Source organism: Pithys albifrons, chromosome 14 (genome assembly GCF_047495875.1).
Source record: "Pithys albifrons albifrons isolate INPA30051 chromosome 14, PitAlb_v1, whole genome shotgun sequence".
Classification (NCBI taxonomy): Eukaryota; Metazoa; Chordata; class Aves; order Passeriformes; family Thamnophilidae; genus Pithys; species Pithys albifrons.
In genome coordinates, this window is record NC_092471.1 from 6,796,054 (window position 1) to 6,819,222 (window position 23,169).

General features: G+C 48.5%; 1 protein-coding gene across 1 annotated transcript; it reads right to left on the reverse strand.

Annotated features, from left to right (window-relative positions):
- Window positions 1-18,202: 18,202 nt before the first annotated feature.
- On the reverse strand, window positions 18,203-21,567 carry ZIC3 (Zic family member 3). Its single transcript, XM_071569316.1, has 3 exons — window positions 20,523-21,567; window positions 19,701-19,864; window positions 18,203-19,164 (listed from the first exon to the last, which is right to left on the reverse strand). Exons 1-3 carry the CDS (start codon window positions 21,565-21,567, stop codon window positions 18,982-18,984), a joined length of 1,392 nt encoding a protein of 463 aa, XP_071425417.1. The 3' UTR covers window positions 18,203-18,981.
- Window positions 21,568-23,169: the final 1,602 nt, after the last annotated feature.

The window sequence follows — 23,169 nt, forward strand, 5'->3', positions numbered from 1 at the left end:
TCCTAATCATTTCCTTTAGCCATCTCAGCTCCTCTCCCATCCTTTCCCCCCTCCTGGCCTTTTGAAGATGCTTGCTAATAAGTGTTAACGAGTTGCCTGACAAAGGACGGGGGGGGGAGGGGGAAGACGCTAGCGAGGAAGAAAAGGGACCAGACAGAGGTCTGTGCATGCCGTGGCAGATTTTGGATGCAAAGGATCCCCGGGACCAGACCCCCGCTCCTGGCAGGCTCATTTCAAACTCTGACCTCTCTGACTGAGCCTTTAATTTTTTTTTATTTATTCATTACTTTTTTTTCCTGCACGCCGCATGTCTCCTTTCCTTTCTTCCAGTCCATCTGAGACACGCCTGCAGCTTGCACTCACCAGCTCGCCACTATGTCAGTGCTGCCACCTTCTTCAATTCCACCACTTGTTTTCTCTCTCCCTCCATTTCAGCCCTCTCTGATGTGAGCCACAACACAGCTGCACACACTAAGACACACTGGGCTGCCCTGTTTACCCTGTCTCTCCTGCCACAGCAAGAACGAGACTGCCCCACAGCCCAAGCAAAATATTCACGTAACACTCCGTATTTTCCATCCACCTCTATGGCAGCTGCTCTTTCCACCTTAGTCAGGTTTACCCCGTACAGCCTTAAATTACTCACAGCACTCATCCTTTGTATAGAGGTCTGCACCTCCTACCAGAGCTTCCCTCTGGACACAGGATGTGCTATTCCTCTGCCCCTCTAGGAATCATTCACTTGATCAGTAATTCACCTCACTCTTGCACCGGAGCAGCAACTACAGAAGATTGTGAGAGAATAGAGAATCATGATAAGCAACTTTTCCCATGAAAGAGTTTATCTCAAGAAGCTTCTGGCATGACTCCACTCCCATGGTTCATCACCCAAACCAACTAAGCTGTTTACTCAAAGGGGAATTGCAGCACAAAAAGGAGATGCCACAAAGTCTCAGGACCACCATCATTTTGCTCTCGCCTTCAAAAAAAAGAGCTCTCATTACAAAAGCAGCACCTCAGCCCTTTTACATACACCTGCAGGACTCCAAAGAAAAGCATAAAACAGTTTTACTCACCTAAGTCTGTAACAGCAGTCTGAGACACAACTCCACAAACAAACCTGCCCTTACAGCAGGCCCTTCTCCTAAGGTAGTATTTTATACAGCCCCCACCCCAAAGCAATCAGTTCATTTCTCCCAGCTGACCCATCTCTCCTCTCCTACAATCACTACCTGCTGCACAGGCCTTGCTCTAGTTGGTATCAAGGGGCTGATTAACTCCTTTCCTGCCATGCCACTGGAGGTTTGTCTAGCTTACGCCAGCTCCCCAGCTGCATTTTCTCTTTCCAGTGCCTCTAAGATTAAAAAGGTCTCTCCCTGCCACAAACACATATGGGGCTCTGTCTACCTAAGGAGGTCATCTGGCTGCTCACCTCATTTGGAAAATCATTGACCTCATTTATATTCCTAAATGCAAATCCAAGCTTCTAATGTATGAAGTGGTTCAACTTGAAATCTCAGCCCTGAGGAATCTCCCCACCTGCAACTGTTGCTATTGACTACAGACCTCTCCCCATTTCTTGTGCCAGCAGAGAGAAGGCAAAGCCAGGATCCCCCCTGCTATATTGCCATCAAGAAGTATTTGTGCCAGCTGAATCCAGCTTCAATGGAGTCACAGACTAAATGAATTTAACCCATAACTTTGTTTCCCACAAAGCACAACTGAGACCCTCCACATATGGATGTTTCTTAAGGAAGTGATTTTCTGAGAACAATAGTGAACTTGAAGAGACTGACAATGCCTCTTTAGTGGTTTGGCTAGTACAAGAAGGTTATCAAGTTGTCCCAGGAATGGAAAAAAAAAGGAACACTTAACTAGATATGCAATTTTTGAATTGCCAAAAAATCACTGATTCACTATCTAATCAGATCCTTGTGGTTTTACTCATTCATACTCAATTCATCAAGAAAAGCAGTTCATTAAAGAACCAGGCATAAAATTTATATATTGATTACTCTGTTTTACTGCCAAAGCCTACTGTATTATACTTCAGTTTTATGTGCATTATAATAAAAAGCATGTGTGAATTCTCATCTTTTAAAACAGTTGTGCATCCGTGTGGCTTGAGTTAATGCTTTTGAAAATGGTCTCCACATGATGCTATCTGAAAATAGAATCTGAGTATGATAAAACTTTAACTCTTGAGATGTGGTATAATAGCATTTTGTGATAAAAAGAAATCCATTTTCAGAAATGGGACTTTAACCACGCATATAGAAAATATTTAAAAATACAAACTTTCTAAGGCGGCAAAGTAAAGACCAATTCACTGCAGTACAAACCTCCCCTCTGCTGAGGACAAAAACACTTTAGACACTACAGGATGGGGAAAAAAACTAGCAATCTCAGCCAGGCTGAAAGGCTGGAGGGAGTACACCAATAATCAATCCTTATATCTTAGCCAAGAAGTGAAAAGAAATATTTTTCAGCCCAGGTACAGGTTAATATTCATATACAGCTGCACGTGAGTACTATACAAACGGAAACTGGAAACACGCTGTTGGCAAATGGCAGCCTTAATCTCTGTGTTCTTCATATATAATGAAGTCTGCAGTTGCAGGAGGATTATGAAACAAACATTTGTTCCCATTTTACTGAGCCTATTTATCTGCAGTAAATATCAGCACCAGAGATAAGAATAATATCCACTTTGTATTTTTCAGGACACCATCAGAGAACAAGACCTCCTGCAAATAATGAAAAGAAGATGAGGGTAAATGAAGCTCTAAGTATTTGTGCAACATAACATTCACATTACTGACGTGCTGAGAAATAGTACTTATGTCAAATGCTGGGTGTGATTTAACCAGTTGTAGTTCCGTATTTTTTAGACTAGCTTGGTGCACTTGGAGGATGTGCTAGAAGTGACACGTTTATAATGCTCAGCCTGTCATACAAATAGCAGTGATACACCATCTTCATTTGCTTCACTGCTAACAGGTGCTACCTCCTCCAGTCTTCACCAAAGGTCAAATGCGGCTTTCTTAGAAATACTAAACTCTGTTCTGCTAATAGACTTAAATGCAAATTTTTTCTGCTAAGGTAGAACTTTGTTTAACAATAGATGTCGCAATATGGCCTAACTGTTAGAACATATTACCCAGTCCATTAATTACAAAGCTACCTTCCCATCAACTAGAAAAAATACCACCAATTATATACACATACTAAGTAACTTGTTATTTTAGAACAGCCAACATGAGTGGTGATGTACAAAACAGTGGTGTAACTCCTCTGGCCCTCCTGAAGTCAAACCAGGATGCCTTTGCCCCCTTGGTCTAAGGAAGACAGTGCTCTTCTTGGGTGACTGATTTTTAGTGACAATTACTAAGTAGTTGTCATATTCTGAAATTGCTCACCCTGCCCTCCAGGGACAAGAGGCTCACTTGAATCAGTATTTGTGTGGAAGCACTAGGAGCTTGACTCTGCTGCCCTCCCGCCCTGGGGTACAGGACCAGTGCTGAATCACCACCCTGATGAGTTGTTTGGTTGTAGCACCTAAACATTGTAGTCATGGACGTCCTTGAGCCAGCCCTCTGCTTCTCAACACCGCTTTGTATGTAAAACAGAAAATCCTCTAATTAAGAAACAGAACCTGGAGCTTCCCATTACCAGAAGAGACACCTGGACTTCTGAGGCTCCAGCAGTACTTAGAGGTATTGCAATAATGAACTTCTTAGCAAACCATCCATCACATGGTGGTGCCTGGTGACATTGTGCCAAAGCTTCAGTATGCTTCAAGTGACTCAAAATGACACTCAGCGATATTAAACACAGTCATCGTCAGAACATTTCATTTTCACAAAAGAAATAGCTAGGACCATGCAACATTTTTTGTTTGTTTTTTGTTTCCAACTGTTAGACTCCATGATTCCACCTAAACCACTGCGAAAAGGAACCCAAGTTTTCATATGGAAAGAGCAGCACAGAAAGTGGATTACAACCACTGGAATAATGGGGACCTCATGAAAAATGAGTTTATGGTTCCCCTTGTGACAAGATATGAGAACTCCAGCAAAGCCTGGAAACTCTTCTGTCATATCTGGTTACTTCCGCTGTGTATTGTGTCTGCCAAAACATGCTCGTCTTTTGCACAAATGGGAAATCTTTACTCTTAAGTGAATCTAGGGCACTATCTAACGACACAGCCAAGCAATCCCAGCACTCCACCTTCCAGAGGGCGTTCAGAGCAGCAAATGAACGTATCAGTGACGTATCTGTAGGAAGAGGCACGGGCAGACACGCTTTCTCCTGCCCTCAGACAAGATAACTAGCTGAGATTCACCACCATGTCACTACATTAATTCTTCCTGACCGGGCTGTTCTGGGTGTTAACCAGCTCAGAACCGGCAGCAGGAAATGGGGCTGCCTGCATATGCCCTGAGGGATATAGCCAGTCTCTGACAAGGACTGCAGCCCCTATCAGATCCTTTATTCATGGCACTGGAGCTTCCAAAGCAGCCATGAAGTAGCAATACCTTTGCCGGATGTTTTCCATCTGGCCACCCACTAAAAAGGCACATGATGAAAACAAGCTACAGCATATGACGGCTCTGATGTTTCTTTCCCTTCCAGTCTCTTTGGTTGAATCCTGCTTTTATGGTTTGTTGTTCACAATTATGATACAAGTAACTTGTGGGTGTGTAATTTAACCAATGCATTGTAACACTTACATGAGACAGTTCACTGTTCACAGAGCACAATTATGCAGTGAGTTTGGAGACCTATATCACAGCACTCTGCATCATACCTCAGCAGTAAAAATCACCTCCATCAAATACCTGGTTTTGTCTTGGTTAATATGTCTATTCAGCAAAGCACAGGCCATCAGGAAGATTTAAGCATATACATAAAACTAAGCATACATCTAAGAGCTTTACTGAATACATGTCCCTTGCAGCCTTGTGATAATCATGTATCTTTGCAGAAACAAAATGTTAATGAGTATTCGTCAGAATCCTTTTTGCTTCACATTAAAAATACTCTTTGTGCAAGTGTTCCCAGGAGAACAAGGAAGAGAGGATGGAGATTTCACAGCTCTCTGAAGGCTTTTATACAGCATTCATCCTATTTTGTCCAACTCAATAGCAGCTTCTGCTTCAACCATAAGTATACGTCACCGTTGCTACTACCCCCTAAAAAGGCAGATATGGATTCACACTAAAAATGATTGCGATGACGAGAAATTTGGCAGAGTATCATCATGTAAAAGAGAGACAGAATAGACTGAGTGGGAGTTGTAAAAGAAAAACAGTGGGTAGCCAAGAGTACAGGCAGAGTGTAAGAGCAGAAAGCCAAATGCATTTAAATAAACCCAATGACAATCTCAGATACAGATCACTTTTGAGCTGGCTAAAAGGGGCTTGGAGTGGGAGCACAAACTGATTCTTGATGTTTTGCTTACTGCAGTATCCAGGAGCTGGTGCATCTTCTTGGTGAAGACATATAATTGTATCAAAGTAAGTTCTGTTTCCTCTCTCAAAAGGAAACAATCTGGATGCCCCGAGTTTTGACTAACCACCTGATGGGAAGCAGTGAGGCTCCAGAGCAGCTGTCTTCCCCCAGGGAGCAAAGTGACATTATGACTGCAGTTAAAGACACTGAGGCCAAAGAAACTCTGTCTGAACTTCAGGTTCATGCTCACACTTCAACAGGTTTCAACAGAAATCTAAGGACATATGGTGTCCTTGACTCCAGAGAGTCAAGTTTTACTTGACAGTCAATAGTGTGACACCATTCTCCGGCACTCAGCCACATCCTGGGGCTTTTTTCAGCTCTTCTCAGACATTTGGGTCCCATAAACAAACAGCAACGTTTGTTAGCTGTAGAGGCTCTCTGGGGAATGCCCTCCACCACACTTCCCACGGTGGGCACTCTGCACTTTCCAGCCCCCACAGCCAACAAGGCCTCAAGTTTCAGGCTTTAGGCTTTCCACTACTTTCTCTAAAATAGTCACTTGGAGAAATGCACCAACAGAGCAAACACTTTCCCAAATATTCCAAGGGTGTTGCATCATCTCCTGACAAGCAGTAAGAATAGGGGAGTTTGAAAGTCAAACTGTGCCCTCAGAAAGAATGGATACTTTGCTGTGATAATGCTGTGCAGGCAGCGTCTCTCTACATTGCCTTTCATGCAGTCCCAGTGGTGAAGCAGCACACAGATCACAGATTCCCATTATCAGCAGCTCTCCAAAGTGTAACAGACAAATTGTAGCCTGGTAATAATTATTAATGAGAAGAATATTTTATACTTTCAGATTTTTGTTTGTATGACAAATAGATCATCTCCCAGCCAAAGGCATAGACACACAGGTACTAATGCAGCACCAAAAAGTGCTTGTTTGAACCAGGCACAGCTTGGATCCTAAAGGCTGCCACCAGACCACAGAGCAAGAAAAGCCACAAACCCATTTGCTGTACAGATCTACTTTTCAAACCTGAGGAGCCCTGGCAATTCGAGCACAGCCACCACTGGTGGGATTTAGCAGTGCTCTTGTTTGCTGCTTTCTGTCACTCCCTGAAGCCTGGGCTCAGACTTCCCAAGCCTGTCTCCTAACTGCAGGAGCGCGGTGCCCTCCCGAGCCCTCCCCACCCCTCTCTCAATGCCCTAAACTGACTGACAGAATTAGATTTGTGGAGTGAACTCAGTTGCTTTTGATCTCTATTCAAGGTGCCATCAAGGGATCTTAATAGGTAGTATCTTAGCAAACGCTTTAAGGCCTGAAACCGTCATTAAAGAAACTCCTGATTCTCACACTTGTCTGAAAGAATAGAGGAGCAAGCTGGCTTCAAATACCAGTTGACAGATGGGAAGACATATGGACTATAGGATTGCTGATCTAAAGAGTCAGAGCCATGGTCAGGCTGAGGAAACATACATCTTTATTTTGATGTTGACCTCAAAGGGAAGAGGTCTGAGCCAACAGAAAGGGGAAAGGGCAGAAAATATCACAAGTCTGAGGCCAGGATTGCTTTGAACTTGAGGACAAATAACACTAAACGGTACCAAGTTGACAAAAAGGCTTCTTGACACTCCGTGTCTACAAATTTAGCAGTCTGACCCAAATAGCTGCTTGATGCATTTTCAGTAACAAGCCGAGGGAGGATCAGTAATGCTGATGCAATCTCTTGTGGCACCCAAGAAGTTTGTCATTTCTTCCAGCTTCAGCTATTCACAGAGCTCCGTCATGGAGCAGGATGAGGGCACATGGGGGCACTTTGGGTTAAAGCCCTTGTGATCTTTTTGCCAGGCTTTGGAGCCACAGATCAGTGGATCCCTGCAGATCACTTCTTGTCAAGTCCTGGATTTGTTTCTCTGCTGGCTTTATGTGGAAAAACGTATGACCCCCATCCCAAGTCATTAACATTGCATATAGCATTTTCTATAAAATTCTCCCTGGAACACTTAACTGTATTCCTTTCCAGCACTGAAAAAATGCTCAGGATAAAGTTTAGACATTTGGAGACTTCTGCTGAATTTAAATGGCTGTGCAAAGAATCCATGAGACAAATGAAGGGACGGATATCCTATTTTCTTCCCAGAAAAAAAGCAGGGCCTTTTAGTTCACTGTCTTTCTTCATGTCGTCTTTTTTATCACAAGTGTGCACTGATGACACTACTTTAATGCAGTCTGTTCCAAGAGATTAAATTGAATGTCTGTGTAGAGTTTCAGGGCTCAGCAGCATAGCATGGCAGCTTCGTTTCACATCTCCGGGACACTGGGCAGGCATAAAAATAATTGCAGACTCAGAAACGATCAAGGAATGTATCCCGGCTGCAACAGATGCTGTATTAAAAGGAAAGACAAAAGCCAAAGTGCATAATGAATTTTAAAAGATTTCTTTATCAAACATGTCATTTGTTTGAAGGACTGAATTGCTGGCATCAGATGTGGCAGATCAGCTTGTTACCAAAGTGAAACATGAGGACTGCTATGCAATGGCAATTGATGAGTCAATTGAAATCACTGATGTTGCTCAAATGCTCATCTTCATTTAATATGTCAGTGGTCAGAAGTTAACCAAAGACCTTCTGTTTTTGTCACCACAGAAGCAAACCAAAGGCTACAAAACATGGTGTGCTAGCACTGAACCTTAGAGGCCTTAATTTAGTTAATGGGAGCTGATGCTCCAACTACAGTTGTCTGTGAAAAATAATTTCTGACATAACCCTAACAACTGAACTCAGGGTCGTGAGCATCAGTGCCTTGTCCATCAAATCATTCTCTGCACTGCATTAAAAGTAAGATATTAAAATGGCATAGATTATCCAGAAACACAGTTGTCTGTCTAAGGCTGGCATCTATTCTTCTTGTTGATTATTTCAGCTCTCTCTATATGGGAATGTTGTTGAAGGGTAAGTACTCAGGTGGTTTGGTGGGTGATAAAAATACAAATAATGCTTAGTAAAATAGAAAAAACTATTTTAAAGCACTTTTGCCCTTCAAAACAAAAAACAAAGCACAAAAAAAACACCAAAAAAAACAAAAGCACACAAAATAAAACAAAAATTTCAAAACAACACGAAACCCCAAATATATTTCCTCCACCCTTCCTAGCCATTTCTAAGTTATCTGGACAAATGAGTTGGCCTTGATACAACAAGCCTAAATAACCTTGGAAAACCTTTAGGAGTTGAATTCTCCTACTTTAGAAACCCAGAACAAGAAAGCAGGAAGTGTGACTTCATACAAACCAGTTTTCAACACAAGCACCCATCTAGATTATTCACTAGAGAAAGAGCAAACTGACTGATAGAGTGTTAAATCTCTCTCAGGGTCTTTGGGACATATTTTGAAGATTTTAGTGCAGACAGGCAAGTCTCCTCTGAGCTTGGTAAATAACCCCTGGCTAAACTTGCTGAGAACACACAGGCAGATTTAACTGGTTAGGGAAAGCTTTCAGCATGGTTTGCTTCATGGGCTGCACTGTGACTGTTTTTTTCTGCCCCAATATTCCCACCTCTCCTGCTGCCAGGGTCAAATGAGAGCAAGAGGTGAGCAGTCCCAAGACCTGCTGCTGGCACCCATGGGGCCAACCCAACAGCAGGAGAAGTTGCTCTATGCCTAAAGAGACAGAGAGCAGCCCCTGCCTCTGCCCATGACCAGCCCGCAGTCTCAATCCAGCTGCATCACCACGCCTAGTGAACGCTCTGGGATTTGTTAAAAATTAGGCTTTTCTAATATGCTGAAGATGACAGACCTCAAGTTGTCTTATATTAAAATGGTGTGCACATTCCTTCCTCCAAGTAACCAATAATGGGACAAAAATCCTTGCCAGCTCCAGTCTGTCCCTCCTGCCAAGGATTGTTTGAGCTCGGCTCATCCAGAGTGCCCCCATTGGGATCCAGATATAGATTAACACAGTTTTGAAATGCACAAGGGCCACAATCATGCAAGGCTTGATCCAACCCAGACTGGAGTCCACAGAAAGGTCTGCATTGACGTAAGTGGATAGAGCACAGCACCATCACTCCTGCTGTTGAGAAACCAGACCCAGTCCCTCTGTCATGGCAGGACCCCATTGTGGCCTCCAGGAACAGAGGGGGGTGGGAGCCATGGGGGAGCAGAAGGGCAACAACAGCTCCCCAAGGGTCCCTCTGGTCCTGAGCCTGGTGGGCACAAAGCTGCCTGCAGGAAGCCAGCCCGTTCCTCCCTCCCTCCCAGCTCAGGTCTGGCTTGCCAAGGAACTCCGTCACCAGCCACATCCCAAAGCCCAGGCATGGGAATGGCGCCGCCAGTGCCCACACACTGCACCCGGCCAACAGCCACGCACAGCTGCATCGTGGGAGCCAAAACTTGTGTAGCATGGAGGGTTCTTCACCCTGAGCACCACACGCTGCTTCCCACAGGGCAAATCCTCTGCATGTCTCCAGCGGCTCACACACTTTTGTGGGGGCTCTGCCTGAACAGCCTGCAAATGCAAAAGGCTCAGCTGGATGTATTCACACACAGGGACAAGGAGCAGCTCCTCGCCGCTGCACCAGCCTGGCTGCCTTTCACTAGACTATTCCTCCTTCGCCAAGCCACATCTCTTTTGTTCGTCCTTTCCTCATTCCCACGTTTTTGTGCTGCCCTTCCAGGCATCCCCTGCATTACCCAATAGCCTCCCCTTCCACACTCTTCTCCAAGTTTACTTCTCAGCCATCACTTCTTTGGGATTTGCTGCAATGAGAGGAGCAAGAATTGAAATGGGGAAATACCAGCCTTGAGGCCCTCTCCCCTTTACAGTCTCTGGTACTGGTATAGAGCCCGCAGGAGACAGTACCAAGCCAAGGGGGGCAGCATTCATGCATGCACTAGCCCCCAGCTTGGGGCCTTCTACTCTATCACAGCAATAAAAAACTGCCCATTCAAGTCCTTTGTCTTAAAGATTTCCATCCTGGCTACAGCAAGTGCAGATTTATTGGTGGGAGCAACTGCAGGAGGAATAGTAAACAGCGCGCGCGTGCGTGCCGATGTGCCAGTGCACGGAGGCTGTGCCTCCACCAAGCGCGGCAGAGCCTCGCCACAGTCAGCATTAAATATGTGGCTAATATAAAATGGGTTTCCCGGTGCATTAAAAAATAAGTATCTCATTTGGCATCCTATTTCATGACATACGCGGCACAGTCAGAGCTTGGTGGGGATGCATGGCTGGGAGAGAACCAAAGCCAAGAGAGACGGCTGACTAGGCTGGGTCTGAGGAATCAGACACCTGCCTTATTATGAACAGTGATGCACAGCATGGCCTCTGCTTTCTCACAGGCCTCCACTCATGCAAGCTAAATTGCACAACCTGTATCTCCCTCTGCCTGCTACCATGCTGTTTAAAGATGCAGCCTTACACCCATGTCAAGAGCCCAGCCAAGGGGCAGACCTCAGGCTTCTCACCCCAAACTTCCTGCTGCAGCCTCCCAACCCTTCCACGGAGGCACACAGAACACTTCCACACTTGTTGACACTTCAAAATAATACACTGCTAATGATAAAATCAGCAGCCGCATCTTTTGTTGACTTCTGTAGGAATTTTGCTGGAGAAAGGATGGCAGGATGAGACTCCACGCTCACTGAGTGACATCTTATATTTTCCAAACCGTCCTCAGATTTTTCATAACATCCAGCAAGTAAGTTGCTGACAGAAGCAAAAGAGCTGCCTGTTTGTTGGGCAAGAATACTTTGTGATTCAGTAGAATACCAAATTTGGTAGAATGTCTTCCACTTTGGTAGAAGATATTACAAACAACTGTGCATTTTAACACGTTTTCACATCACACATCATTCATTCTGGAGAGGGGGGTGGTGATTGTTTTGTGCAGACAGCTAGCAATGCTTCCAAGAATGAAAATGTTCATCGAAAGATAATGAAAACCAGATATTTAGTAACATTTTCATTTTCCATGTTTAAATATTTATAACTATGTTCATAAAACCACATGTTTGCTCTCCTAATGCTCTAGTGATTTTGTTTATGAAATGCAGCATTTCTCCAATGCTCCGTCCTTGCATCATCTCCTCAGAGCACAATTTACTCATGTTGCTCTACTGATGACCAGCTCTTTTTGTAAAAGACTGTCCAAGATCAAGAACAGAAAATTAATGAAAAAAAGAAAATATATTTTCAGGATATTAATGTTTCACTGATGCATATGTGATTTAAAACTTTGTAGGGGGCATTTATGCTGGTTTAATTCTTTCAGTGCAATTTACTGTCAGTCTGGAAGGAAACTGTTTCTTAACCTACAGCAAAATTATAAAATTTAGAAATATAAGTATTATAAACCTAAGGTCCTGATACAAACTATTGTCCACTCTGGAACATTTTGTTTTCTAGCCTTCATGACAACAAAGAACTTTGCTTTAATGCTACAGTTGCTCAAGTTTGTGTTACAAATTTCTTGAGGTTGAATTCTAAATTTCTAAAAAGCTGATCAAGTTGCCACAGTCTAAAATAGGGAGTACTAGACTTAGAAGAGCCCACTGTACCCTTCTCTGTCCTCTGACTACAGACATCACAGCTTGCAGGGCCCATTATGGTGTATTAAACATTCAGAGAGACCACGGCTGCAAGGCAAGGCTGCCAGAGCTCAGCCCCACAGCTTTGTGCAGGACCCAGTTAAGTTGTTTATCAAGTCATAATTCTTAAAATGCTCTATGTCATATCACAATTTTTAAAAGGAGCTAATGTCTTAATTTTTAAAAAACTTCTTCTTTTTTCTTTTAAACATTTCCAACTTGAGAATTTTGAAAGGGTCAAAGAACTCCTCTGAAATCAAGTCCCCAGCAACATAAAGCAGCACCAATAGAGTTTTTATTTCAATCTCAGCCCAGTGTCCTCCCGAAGATACAGGGAGGGTCTTCAAGGCGCAGTTTCAACTCCTTTGGTCCTTTGCCTGCCTCCTTCTGCATCAGCAAAGAACGAAAAGGAAACAAAGTAGCAGATTGCAATGATACATTGGTATGTCATTTTAAAAACAAAAGTGATGCAAAGCCTTTAATCACTCCACTTAACTGTATTATTTTAAAATACTTCTGTAGGTCAAGATTAAAAATTCAATATATATTTTACTGCTGCAGTTTTGCCAATATTAAAAATATGTAAGTCAAGCTGCAGAATCATGAAATTACACAAAAACTCAAGCTCCATTTTAAAACACAAGTATATGCTCCTTTGGCCTTGCACTTGTCACCAAAAGAGGAAAAAAAACAAAAAAGAAAGAAAAAGGCAAAATAAAAATCTGGACAGTGAGGCTCACAGCACTGAAAAAAAATAGGAGAAAAAGGGGGGAAAAATTGCCTACTTTCTTTTTCTTTCAAAATCTTGTAAAATTGAGCAAGTTCATTTCAAGTGTGCCTGCAATATGATTTTTAAATATTTACAATTGGCAGTTTCAGTTTCAACAAGTCCTTGCAGCATTTTCTTTCTAGTAAGAATAATGTTATGGGGAAAATGAGTATTTTGCCTCTCTCAGCACCAGGAACCCTTGTACCAGTGAGCAACCGAGTCTAGTCCTTGCAAATTCTGCACTCTGCATGTGTCAGAGAAACTTTAGTCACTTCATCTGCTGCACAAAAGTTTTTCTTTTAGTTAAATATAGTGTTTGAGTACAAATCAAGGGTTTTCCTATGAATTTCACCAATCTCAACATAAGCTTTCATTTTTATCTTGAGTTTATCAATAATCCCTGATAAACTCCAGTTCATGGATTTGGTAAGATGCTAAATGCAAACAAAAAAAAAATTTGGTTTTTTTCAGTAAGAACATTCTGAAGGGATGCAAACCCTAAATTCAACAGCATTCTACTAAAACGGGTGAAGAACAAACAGAAAAAAAATAACAAAAAAGTGAACAAAAAGAACAGTATCTTCTTGCTCAAAACAGAATTATGCTATGTTAACTACAGAAAGCAGAAAAAATACTTTAAAAATAACAAACACAAGAATTTCCACAGAAATAATGTCACTGGGGGGAATTTAAAGGAGATATAAGTAAGTAGGTAATTTTATTTAAAGCAAAGACTATATACTAAGGTACTGCTTCTCGAGCCTTTTTGGCTGGACATACATTTTTCAAAGTGGTTATTCTCTGTGGCATACAAATACAGCGAGCCCATGGCAAGCAGAAACCAAAATCCCAACGTTTTCTACCCTGCTGTGCCCCTGCCAGTTAAAGGCCTCAGCCTGTGAGTGAAGCACAGCACTCATTTCTGCTCCAAAAGCCCACTCTGCTCCCTCTGGAGCACAGGGAGCGTTGACATCCTGCACCTGCCTGGGCACCATCCCCGCACAGGCTGCACAGCAAAACACTTTTTCTCTCCAGGACCAAACCCTCCTGATGTTCCACCTTTTTTCCTGCCCACAGACCAGTTTCTGCCTGAACAACAGCCATGGATGTGCTGTAAGCCGGGTAGGGCACAGCCTCCTGAAAATCTTCGGGATCTCAGCCCAGCCCCTTGCTCCGCCATGCCAAGTGCCCAAAAACGCCTCTAAGAGCCATTTTGTAGCTGCAGGACTAGCACAGGCCTAAACTGGGATTATATGATGCTCTGAAAAACAACAAAAACAAGCAAATAGCCCTATTCTGCACATATCCTTTATGATCCTTGGTAATTAATCCTTTCCAGCTTCCCCAGCCTCTTCCCAGCCAGCAGGACCCGCTGGTGCCTTTTCCCCTCTCTGAGTTTCCCAGTTGTCCCAGGTCGGACTACCTTGCCCAGCATGCACAGGAACAAATCCCCAATGTGCAGGCTGGGTCTCCCTTAACAGAAACTTCACATATCACCCATACAACCATTTCAAAGTCGAGCTTTGGCAATTTCAAAGCTGCTACTATTGAACAAGTTGCCATAACAAAATCATTCAGCTAAACTCTTTTTTTTTTCCCAGCCCTTTTTATTAAAGTTTCTTTTCACACATTTGAAATGGAGAAACATTACTGAAATGTCAGCTAAAAGAAAACCTAGGCAGCACACAACCTGCTTTACTGAGAATAAAATTAGCATCTTAATATTAAAATATATCTGTGCCTTCTTAGACAACTGACTCCCCCAGATCCTGCAGAGGGTTTTTCCAGGGCTACTACAGAACAGATGTCTGCAAAGCCATCCTAAACTGTCTCCTATCAAGTCTGCAGGGCAGGTCCTTGCTTTGCCATTCTCACTCACCACTGTAAGCTCTTACAAAAGCATTTTTAGTACCTGCACTTACGTTCAGGTGAGCTGACTCTCACAAAACATAAATTATATTTTTTATCCCATACAAATGGCATAGAAAGGTTAACTAAATGTTTTAGTTCAGGGGATGTACAGACTAATCAGTACAATACAAACTATTTCCTACTGCACACTCCATAAAAAAATTAGATTTCTCAAAGAATATTGGCTCTCTGGAGTTTTATCTTTCTGCACCTCTGCAGAAGTATTTCCCGTATAGCTGATCATACTAACAGCATAAATAACAGGGATGGTTTATGAAACAGTTATGAACGTTAGGCTCAGCTAAAAGAGGGGAAAGGTTAGTGCATGGAGCTTTTAATCTGGAAACATTATATTAAAAAAATAAAATGCAAACACACAGTACTACACTCCATCCACTGCTTTGGAGCTTCACAGCCGACAGAGTTACTATAGGAAGTTAATTCCTGGCGCTGTAGTGCTGACACACTTGAACACAACCTGATCAAAATGCCTTCAGGACTCTGCCTTCACACTGTGTGCAGCCACTAGCTGCTAATGGCACACACAAAGCTTGAAAAAAAATAATATTCTTTTCAGAGGATTACACCAGACACAGAGACAGATATGCAAAAACAATGACACCAAAGGAATCAAAATATTCATGGCTCATAAAGCGTGGTAGAGAAGGAATGGCTCCAGCTCATCGCCTGTCTCTGCTTATAGCACAATGAATCAACATTACTCGTTTTAGAAAACCATCCTGAGTTCTGTTTATCTGGGGACAAATCCACCTAATCCTGCTCATAGAAGCAAGTACAGCAACTTCAAGGGAGCTGCCAGTCTGGAACAGGACAGCAGAATACATGCCCTTTTTGTGAACAGTCTTGGGACTCTTCTGGGGTGTGACGTAAGTCCGATCGTTATGACAGACTAAAAGCTGAGCTAACATGGCACCTGCCCTGCCAGCACTGTCCTGCCCTGGCTGGCTCCGTCACGCTTTTGTCCGAGCTCTGAGCACAGGGAATGCCCACAGGTCCCCGCTGCCAGGCCCTGGCTTTGAAAATCATGAACTGTCTCTCCTCAACTCACAAAACCAGCCTAATAAATCTGGGAAAAAGGATCTTTCCCACTCCAGGACTCCGTGTATCCCCCTGCAATTGGCAAGGTGAGGAAGAGACTTTTTGCTTCTTTTTACAATGAAGCCCTTCTTATTTGACAATGAGAACTGAGGACTCAGCTACAGGGTGAAAGAGTTCTTTCCTGGCCTTCACCCCTGAAATCTCAAGGACAGGAGCAGCCAGTGGGGCACAGGGGCTGCACAGAGAGCAGCACTCAGCAGCACAGTGTACCATGCTTAGGGGACATGGCCTTCCTTCCTGACCTCATGGTTCTGGTGCTGAACCCTGTGCTTTGCAAGCATTTCAGAGCCAAACAGGTCCTCAGCCCTTTTTGCATCCATCCCAAATCCATTCTCTCATCCCATACCACACACACACCCCAGCTGCACCTGCACATCCATGCCCAATTCTGGGAGGGCTGCAGAGTGGGCCAGGGCAGACCCTGGACCTCAGTGAGGTGCAGTCAACAGTTTGCTCCACTCTCCCATACTGGTTGTGAGCCCCGTCTGGATGGGGAGGCCTCAGGGTGGGGAACTGACTGGCAACCCAGGGGAAACCAAATGAGCCAGGATGCTGATTTTAATTCCTGGCAAGAAAAATGGCAGGGGCAGTGCTGCCAGCCTGCGGGGGCAGACAGGAGGACAAGTACACCAGCATGGCCTGAGGGCCCCGAGGACCAGCCGGAGCCACTCCGGGGCCAGAAAGGGTCCCCGCATTCAGCCTCCGGCGGGGTCACTCCTCCAAGGTCCGAAGTTGTTGCACCCTCCCGGCCGCACCCGGCCAGGACTCCCAAGCCAAACAACCCCGGACACAGCAGAGCCCCCCACTCTGGGACGGCATTTCGGGAACCGACGCAGCAGCCGCGCCCGCAGGACCCGTCCCAGGGCGCTCCGCCACCAGCCCTGCGCCCCCGCAGAGCCCTGCGCCCCCCGCGCCTCCCCGGTTCCGAGCAAAGCAGTAACGAAACCGAGCCTACCGGCACGTTTCCAAGCCTGGCGGTCCGGAGTGACGCAGACACGGCCCAGGTGGGTGTTCGAGGAAAACCCGACGGCCCGCGGCGGCTCCGCTGCTCCTCGCCCGACGCGATGTGGGTCAGCCCCGCTCGCCTCCGGGGAGGGCCCGGGCCGGCTGCGCACTGCGTCCAGCCCTGGAGTCGGCTCTGCGCACAGCGAGAGAAACACTTCACAGCAAAAAAGCAGCAGAGATCCATGTCTAGCCGGGACACCTCGGAGGGAATTACTTTAAGTGACCAGCAAGAGCTGGAGATGTTTATACATTTGTTTTAGATGTGCAGCTGCAGAGGCTGCGATTCACCTTTCTCCTGGTCCTTTTCTGCCCGAGAAATCTGTTTCCCCTTTTTTTTTCCCTTTAGAGAAAGGATAGATTTGTTTAAACGTAAATTTTAAAGCATGCAAGTTTCCGCGAGTTTCTCGCCCGAGCGGCCCCTGCCACAAGCAGGAGGGGATGGGCCATCCCGGCCTTCCCCTGTGCCCCAGTTCAAGTTCAAGGCCTGTCTGGGGTCCTACCCCGGTCAGCGGAGGTGCGGGGCCCGCGGTGCGGGTCGGAGGGAGGATGCAGCTGCGGAGCGGTACTCCCGGGCTGGCCGCGCTGGAGGGGAGCACCGGCCGCGCTCCGCCGGGACAGGAGGACCTGGGTATCCTCGCAGCACCTCCGTCCGGCCCGCCGGGGCCACGGAGGTTTGCCGGGGAGGGGCAGTTTCCACCGTCGCTCTGGTTGCTTGGAGTTCCATTGCGGCGCCCGAGAAGTTTCTCCGGTGAGATGCCTCCGCTCGACCCCTTTTCTCTCCTCAGGACGGGAAGGCTTTTCCGCAACCTAGACGGAAATAAAGGAAAACAAAACCAAACAAACCAGACGATAACAGAGAAAGTCCTGCCCGCCAAGAGATCGGCCCGGGGCCGCCCCCGCATGCAGCCCAGTGCCGGTCCCGCACACCCCTGCGCTGCATCCAAGCGGCGCCGGGCGCTGCGTCACCCCGCTACTCACCGTCGGGACCTCCCCGTCGAGGCGGCCCCGCTGCCCCCGGCGCTCCTCTCTCCTCGCCGCGCCCCGAGATCGGCCCGCTCGCGAGGGTGGCGGGGGAGCGAAGCCGCCGGGCGGTGGAGGGCGGGGACAAAGGGACAGGAGAAAGAGCGGCGGCGAGGAGGAGGTTTCACCCAGCATCGCCAGCTCGAAAACAACGGCCCAACCCTGGCGGCAGCCCCACCCGGGCCCGCGACGGTACTCTCGGCTGCCCCGTCCCCCGGAGGAGGTCAAAAACAGCTCTTTCCAAAACAATAAACTTTTAATGCTAAAGCAGTTATAACCAAAAGCTGTACAGAGTTCGAATTTTTTTGCTTGTTTGTATTTTTTTGTTAGAAAACAATTTTTTCTCCCCCATAAATATTGTTCAGTTCCCGGCACTTTGTATCAATACTTAAATTACGAACGATAAATATGGCATCATGGGTATGTATTTACAAAAAAAGTTATTACAAAAAGGCAACTGTTATACTAAACGTCACAATCTGGGCAGAATAAACACCACATCCTCATCCTGAAAAATACTGACCGACCCCATCAGACGAGAATACATTCACAAGTGTAATGCTTGGAGAGAGAAAAGGAGAAAGAGATCAGAGAAAGAAGCAGCAGGAGAGCTAGAAAGGAAAGTTCAAGACATAACAGGACTTTGGCACGGTTTAAGACTGTAAGTTTAAACAATCACCACTAAGGCGAAAGAGAATTTTCATCCTCATGTCAACATCCCACCAAAAGAAGGAAAACCAAAACAAATTAGGAATAAAAAATAGTGGGGAATTGGAGAAAGAAGGACTCAGGCAAGGAGGGGGGGAAAAAATCAAAGAAAACGACTGCGACTGAAAAAAATGACAACAAAAAAAATAAATCTAATCCTGAGAAAAGGACATGGCTAGTCCGGCGTCTGGGCTTGCAAAAAAAATAGTAATAATTATAATATAATAATAAAAGATCCCACTCCGGATCCTGGCAGTTAACTAGGTGTAGCCCTATGCGGTCGTCGGTGTGGAAACTCCATTTCCGTGGGAGCGAGCTGCAGTTGGCTTCATTTGTCCTTTTTTCCCCCTCATTCCCAATGCATTTGGTCCAGTCTGTGGCCGGGCAGCAGCTGCCTTCACACATACCACTCATTAAAATTGGGGGGCAGTCCAGGGTTGTGGCTGGGGTTACTCTGCAGGGCGGCCGGCGGCGTTTTAGTGGAGTCCTTGCTGCCGGCGGAGCCCACTGCAGGCGGGGTGGAGGACTCGTACCCCGAACTGGCTGCAGGGGAAGAGTCCGACCCCTGGGATTCGTGCACCTAAAACCAAGAGGCAGAGATGGGAGCGAGCTCGGGGTCCCAGCCACCGGGGAGACAGGCTGGGGTGTTTCTCCATTCAGGAGGGGCACCGTGGTCCAGCAGCTCGACCCTGCCCGGCAATCAGAGAGTGCATGCCTGGCTGGCACCGAGCACCAGCGGCAAACGCCTGTGTCGGCTCATGGGCACTTTGCTGCAGCGTCCTGTCATGGGGGGCTGCAGCATGCCAGCACAGGGGCTGCCATGTCCCAGCATGGGGGCCTGCAGCCACAGGCCAGGTGGCACTCGCACGGCCTTCCAGCACTGAGCCAACGCACTGCAAACTGGGCAGCGCTTGCACCAGTGGGAGCACAAAAAGAAAGTACGCCATTTCCCCGGGCTGTGCTCCAGCCACGGCCTAGACAGCGGGGACTGCTCAGGCCATGCCAGGAGCACGGAGCTTAGCTCTGCCCTGCTCCAGGAGAACGAGCCCTGAGCATGCCAGCGACTGAGCATCTCTGCTCAGGGAGGAAAGGGCTGGACCACTGGGGGTGATTTACCTTCATGTGTTTCCTAAGTGAGCTGGGGTGGGTGTAGGATTTGTCGCACACCTTGCAGATGTAGGGCTTGTCCGAGGTGTGGACGTGCATGTGTTTCTTCCTGTCACTGCTGTTGGCGAAGCGCCTGTCACAGCCCTCAAACTCGCACTTGAAAGGCTTCTCACCTGTGAAATTTAGAGAGGGTGAAGGAGGGCAGTTCCACTCTCCATCCCCACTGCCTCCTCCCAGGACAACATCTGTCCCACTCGCCCCACCTTGGGGATGCAGAAGCACCACAACAAATGAAGAAGGGGAAGATGGACAGCAGGGTTTGTTACAAGTCGGTTAAATTTGGATCAGCCTTTATTACTTTAACTCACCTCCCGCCAGGCCCACGCTGGGCTCCGGCAGGGAAGGCGGCTGGGCGAGCTTGGAGAGGGAGAAGACCCGAGATAAATTCAGCGGCCCGGACAGCTTTACAAGACGTACGCCAGGATACAAGCCAAAATACGTTTGCTTCCAGCCTTCCCCCTCTCTTCCCTCCACCCGTGCGGGAGGGCTGAAGGAAAGTCAGGGCTGCAAATAAAAATACTTTTGACAAAAGTATCGCTGATTTAATTAGGAGAGACGCCAATCAAGCCCAAAAATAACATAAAAACGGAACGGAAATCACCGAAAACGGTATTTCATTAGCATTTCTATGGTTGCCTCCGCAGAGGCGCGCAGGAGGCCGAGAACGGCGGCAGCGCCGCGCACTCCGCGCTCCGGCGGCCGCCGGCCCGTCCCCGCAGCCCCGCGGAACCCCGCGTCCCGGGTGGGGGGACACATGGATATGGGCCTTACCTGTGTGCGTCCGCTTGTGAATCTTGAGGTTCTCGGAGCGGGCAAAGATCTTGCCGCAGCCCGGAAAGGGGCAGGGGAAGGGCTTCTCCCCCGTGTGCACCCGAATGTGGTTCACCAGTTTGTATTTCGCCTTGAAGGACTTGCCTTCCCGCGGACACTCGTCCCAGTAGCAGATGTGGTTGTTCTGCTCCGGCCCCCCGACGTGCTCCATGGTGACATGGGTCACAAGCTCGTGCATGGTGCTGAAAGTCCTGTCGCAGCTCTTCTTGGGCCGGCTGAGCTGACTCTCGTCGAGCCACTTGCAGGACAATTCTTGCTTGATGGGCTGGCGCATGTATCGAAAGAAAGCCCCGGGGCCATGGTGGTGATGGTGGTGGTGGTGGTGGGCAGCCACGTTCATGCCCATATTCATGTTCATGTGGTTGTAGTTGTGGAACTGGGCGCCGGCGTAAGGGTCCGTGCGGGGGCTGGAGACTGCCCGGTAAGGATCCGGCCGCCCGAAGAGATCCCCGCGCAGCCCCAGGTGCATCTGCCCGTTGTCCACATGCCCGTTGGGGGACGTGTGGCTAGGGCTCTGCTCGTGGAGCCCCGGGAACAGCAGGTAGCCCGGGGTGTCCGGGATGCCGCCGGGGCCGTGCAAAGCGCCGGGGGAGCCGCCGAAGAGCCCGTGCTGCGTCGTGCCGGAGGCGGCGTCCGCGATGCCGGAGCCGCGGTTGCGGAACAGAAAGTCGCGGGTTGAGTTGAAAGCGGCGGCCCCGCCGTACGAGGGCACCTGGCCGGCGTGGTGGTGGTGATGGTGGTGGTGGCCCAGGGCGCTGGCGTAGCCCGGCGCCTGCGGCGTGAACGCCGAGCTCTGCCCGGCGGCGAGGTCGTGCGGGGCCGCGTTCAGTTTAAAGGCGGCGGCGTGCGAGGAGTCCCCGAAGGGACCCAGCCCCATGCCGGCGGCGGCGGCGTCGCGACCCGGCATCTCGTGGTGTCGGGGCGCCGCGAAGCCGCCCACCCCCAGCGCCGGGAACTGCGGCCCTCCGTCCAGCAGCATCGTCATGGGCGCGGGGCCGTCGGCAGCCTGCCCGCCCCCCCTCCTCCTTCCGCCCGCCCGCCCGCCCCAGAAAAGTACAAAACCACCCCAAAACGTACCCCCCACCCCCCTACTGCGGGCAGGCGCGGCCCCGGCCGCGGTTGGGCAGCGAGGCGAGCACCCCCCGGCCGACACCAAAACAAACCAAAAAAACCCAAAACAACTGGCCCCAAACAGCCACCCACCCCAGAGGCGCCCGCCCCCTGCTCCGGGCCGGGCCGGGCAGGGCGGCGCAGCAGGGCGAGGAGGCGCAGCGCGGCCGCGCTCCCGCTCGGCGCCGTCGGGGCACTGCCGGGGCGCCCGCCCGCGCCTCGCACATAAAACCAACTCCGGGGCCCGACCGCGCCGCGCCAATGGGGAGCCGCGCGCCGCCGGTCACCTGACCCGCCGCCCGCCGCCCCATTGGCGGCGCCGCGCTTGATTGGCACGCGCCCCGCGCCGCCGCGGCCGCTGATTGGGCGCGGGCGCCTCGCAGGTAAAGCGGGGGGGGCACGAGACGGGCCCGGGGGGGCGGCGGGAGCGGCCTCGGCGCGTCCCGTCCGTGCCCCCCGTTCCGTCCGTGTCCCCCCGTTCCGTCCGTGTCTCCCCGGCCCGTCCGTGGCCCTGCCGCCGCCCTCCCCTCCCCGCGTGTCCCGCCGCGCCGGGTCCCGCCGCCCGTGCCCTCCCAGCGCCGCCCCGCGCCGTGCGGGATGCTCTCCCCGGGCGGCGCGGCGGGGAGGTGTAAAAGCCGCAGCAAAGCTGCCGCGTTGATTCAAAACCAAAAGTACAATAATAATAATAATAATAAAATAAAAAAGGTAAAGCCGAAGCTGTTTCCAGTTTACTTTCTTATTATTTTTTTCTATTTATTTTTTTATCGTTACCGCCTAAACGCGAGGGCAGAACCGCCCGTGCCGTGCGGAGAGAGCCCGCTTCTGCCCCTCAGCCCCGGGGGCACGGCGTGACCGGGCCGGTGTTCGCTCTCCCGACCGAGTCCGCCCCCTCCTTCCCCCCTCGCTCCCGTCGGGGGGCTCGGCGGGGGGGTCGCTCTGCGGACAGCGGGGCCCCGTCCCCCACTCCTCGCCGACCCGCGGAGCAGCCGAGCAGTGCCCAGCACGGCGGCTCCTGAGCCGGTTTTATCCTACACTGGTTTATCTTTTTTTTTCCTCCTCTCTCTCTTTATTCCTCTCCTTTTTTTCTCCTTTCCTTTTCTCTCTTTCCTTTTTTTCTTTACTATTTTTTTACCCTTTCTTTTTTCTTTTTAATTTTATTTTGCAAAGGCAGCGTTCTGTCTTGGAATAATTATCAGTTGCAGACAGCGCTATAAATCCACTCATTTTCTGTTCTGGAAAGCATTTGCAAAGAACTATGGGGAGCAAGAGTGGAAATAAAAGGCAGAAAGAAAGATGGCTGTAATTGTAATATCCTGAGGTTTGCTGAGCCCCCAAGTCTGGCTATTGGGCAGGTCTCAGGCTCGCCGCCGGCTCTCTGCAGGAAACGTAAAATCTGATCAAGTTCAGAGACGCATTGAGAGCCCGCTTCAAGCAGCGCTTTATAACCGCGGCCCTTTCACATCCTTCCCCCCAATCA

What these genes read in the sequence shown, in the direction of transcription:
- ZIC3 (XM_071569316.1), bottom strand. Translation starts at nt 21,567, where the DNA reads ATGACGATGCTGCTGGACGGAGGGCCGCAGTTCCCGGCGCTGGGGGTG. An exon ending in TCACAAGCGGACGCACACAG is followed by an intron (nt 19,865 to 20,522) that starts GTAAGGCCCATA and finishes TAAATTTCACAG; the next exon opens with GTGAGAAGCCTTTCAAGTGC. An exon ending in CACTTAGGAAACACATGAAG is followed by an intron (nt 19,165 to 19,700) that starts GTAAATCACCCC and finishes TCTTGGTTTTAG; the next exon opens with GTGCACGAATCCCAGGGGTC.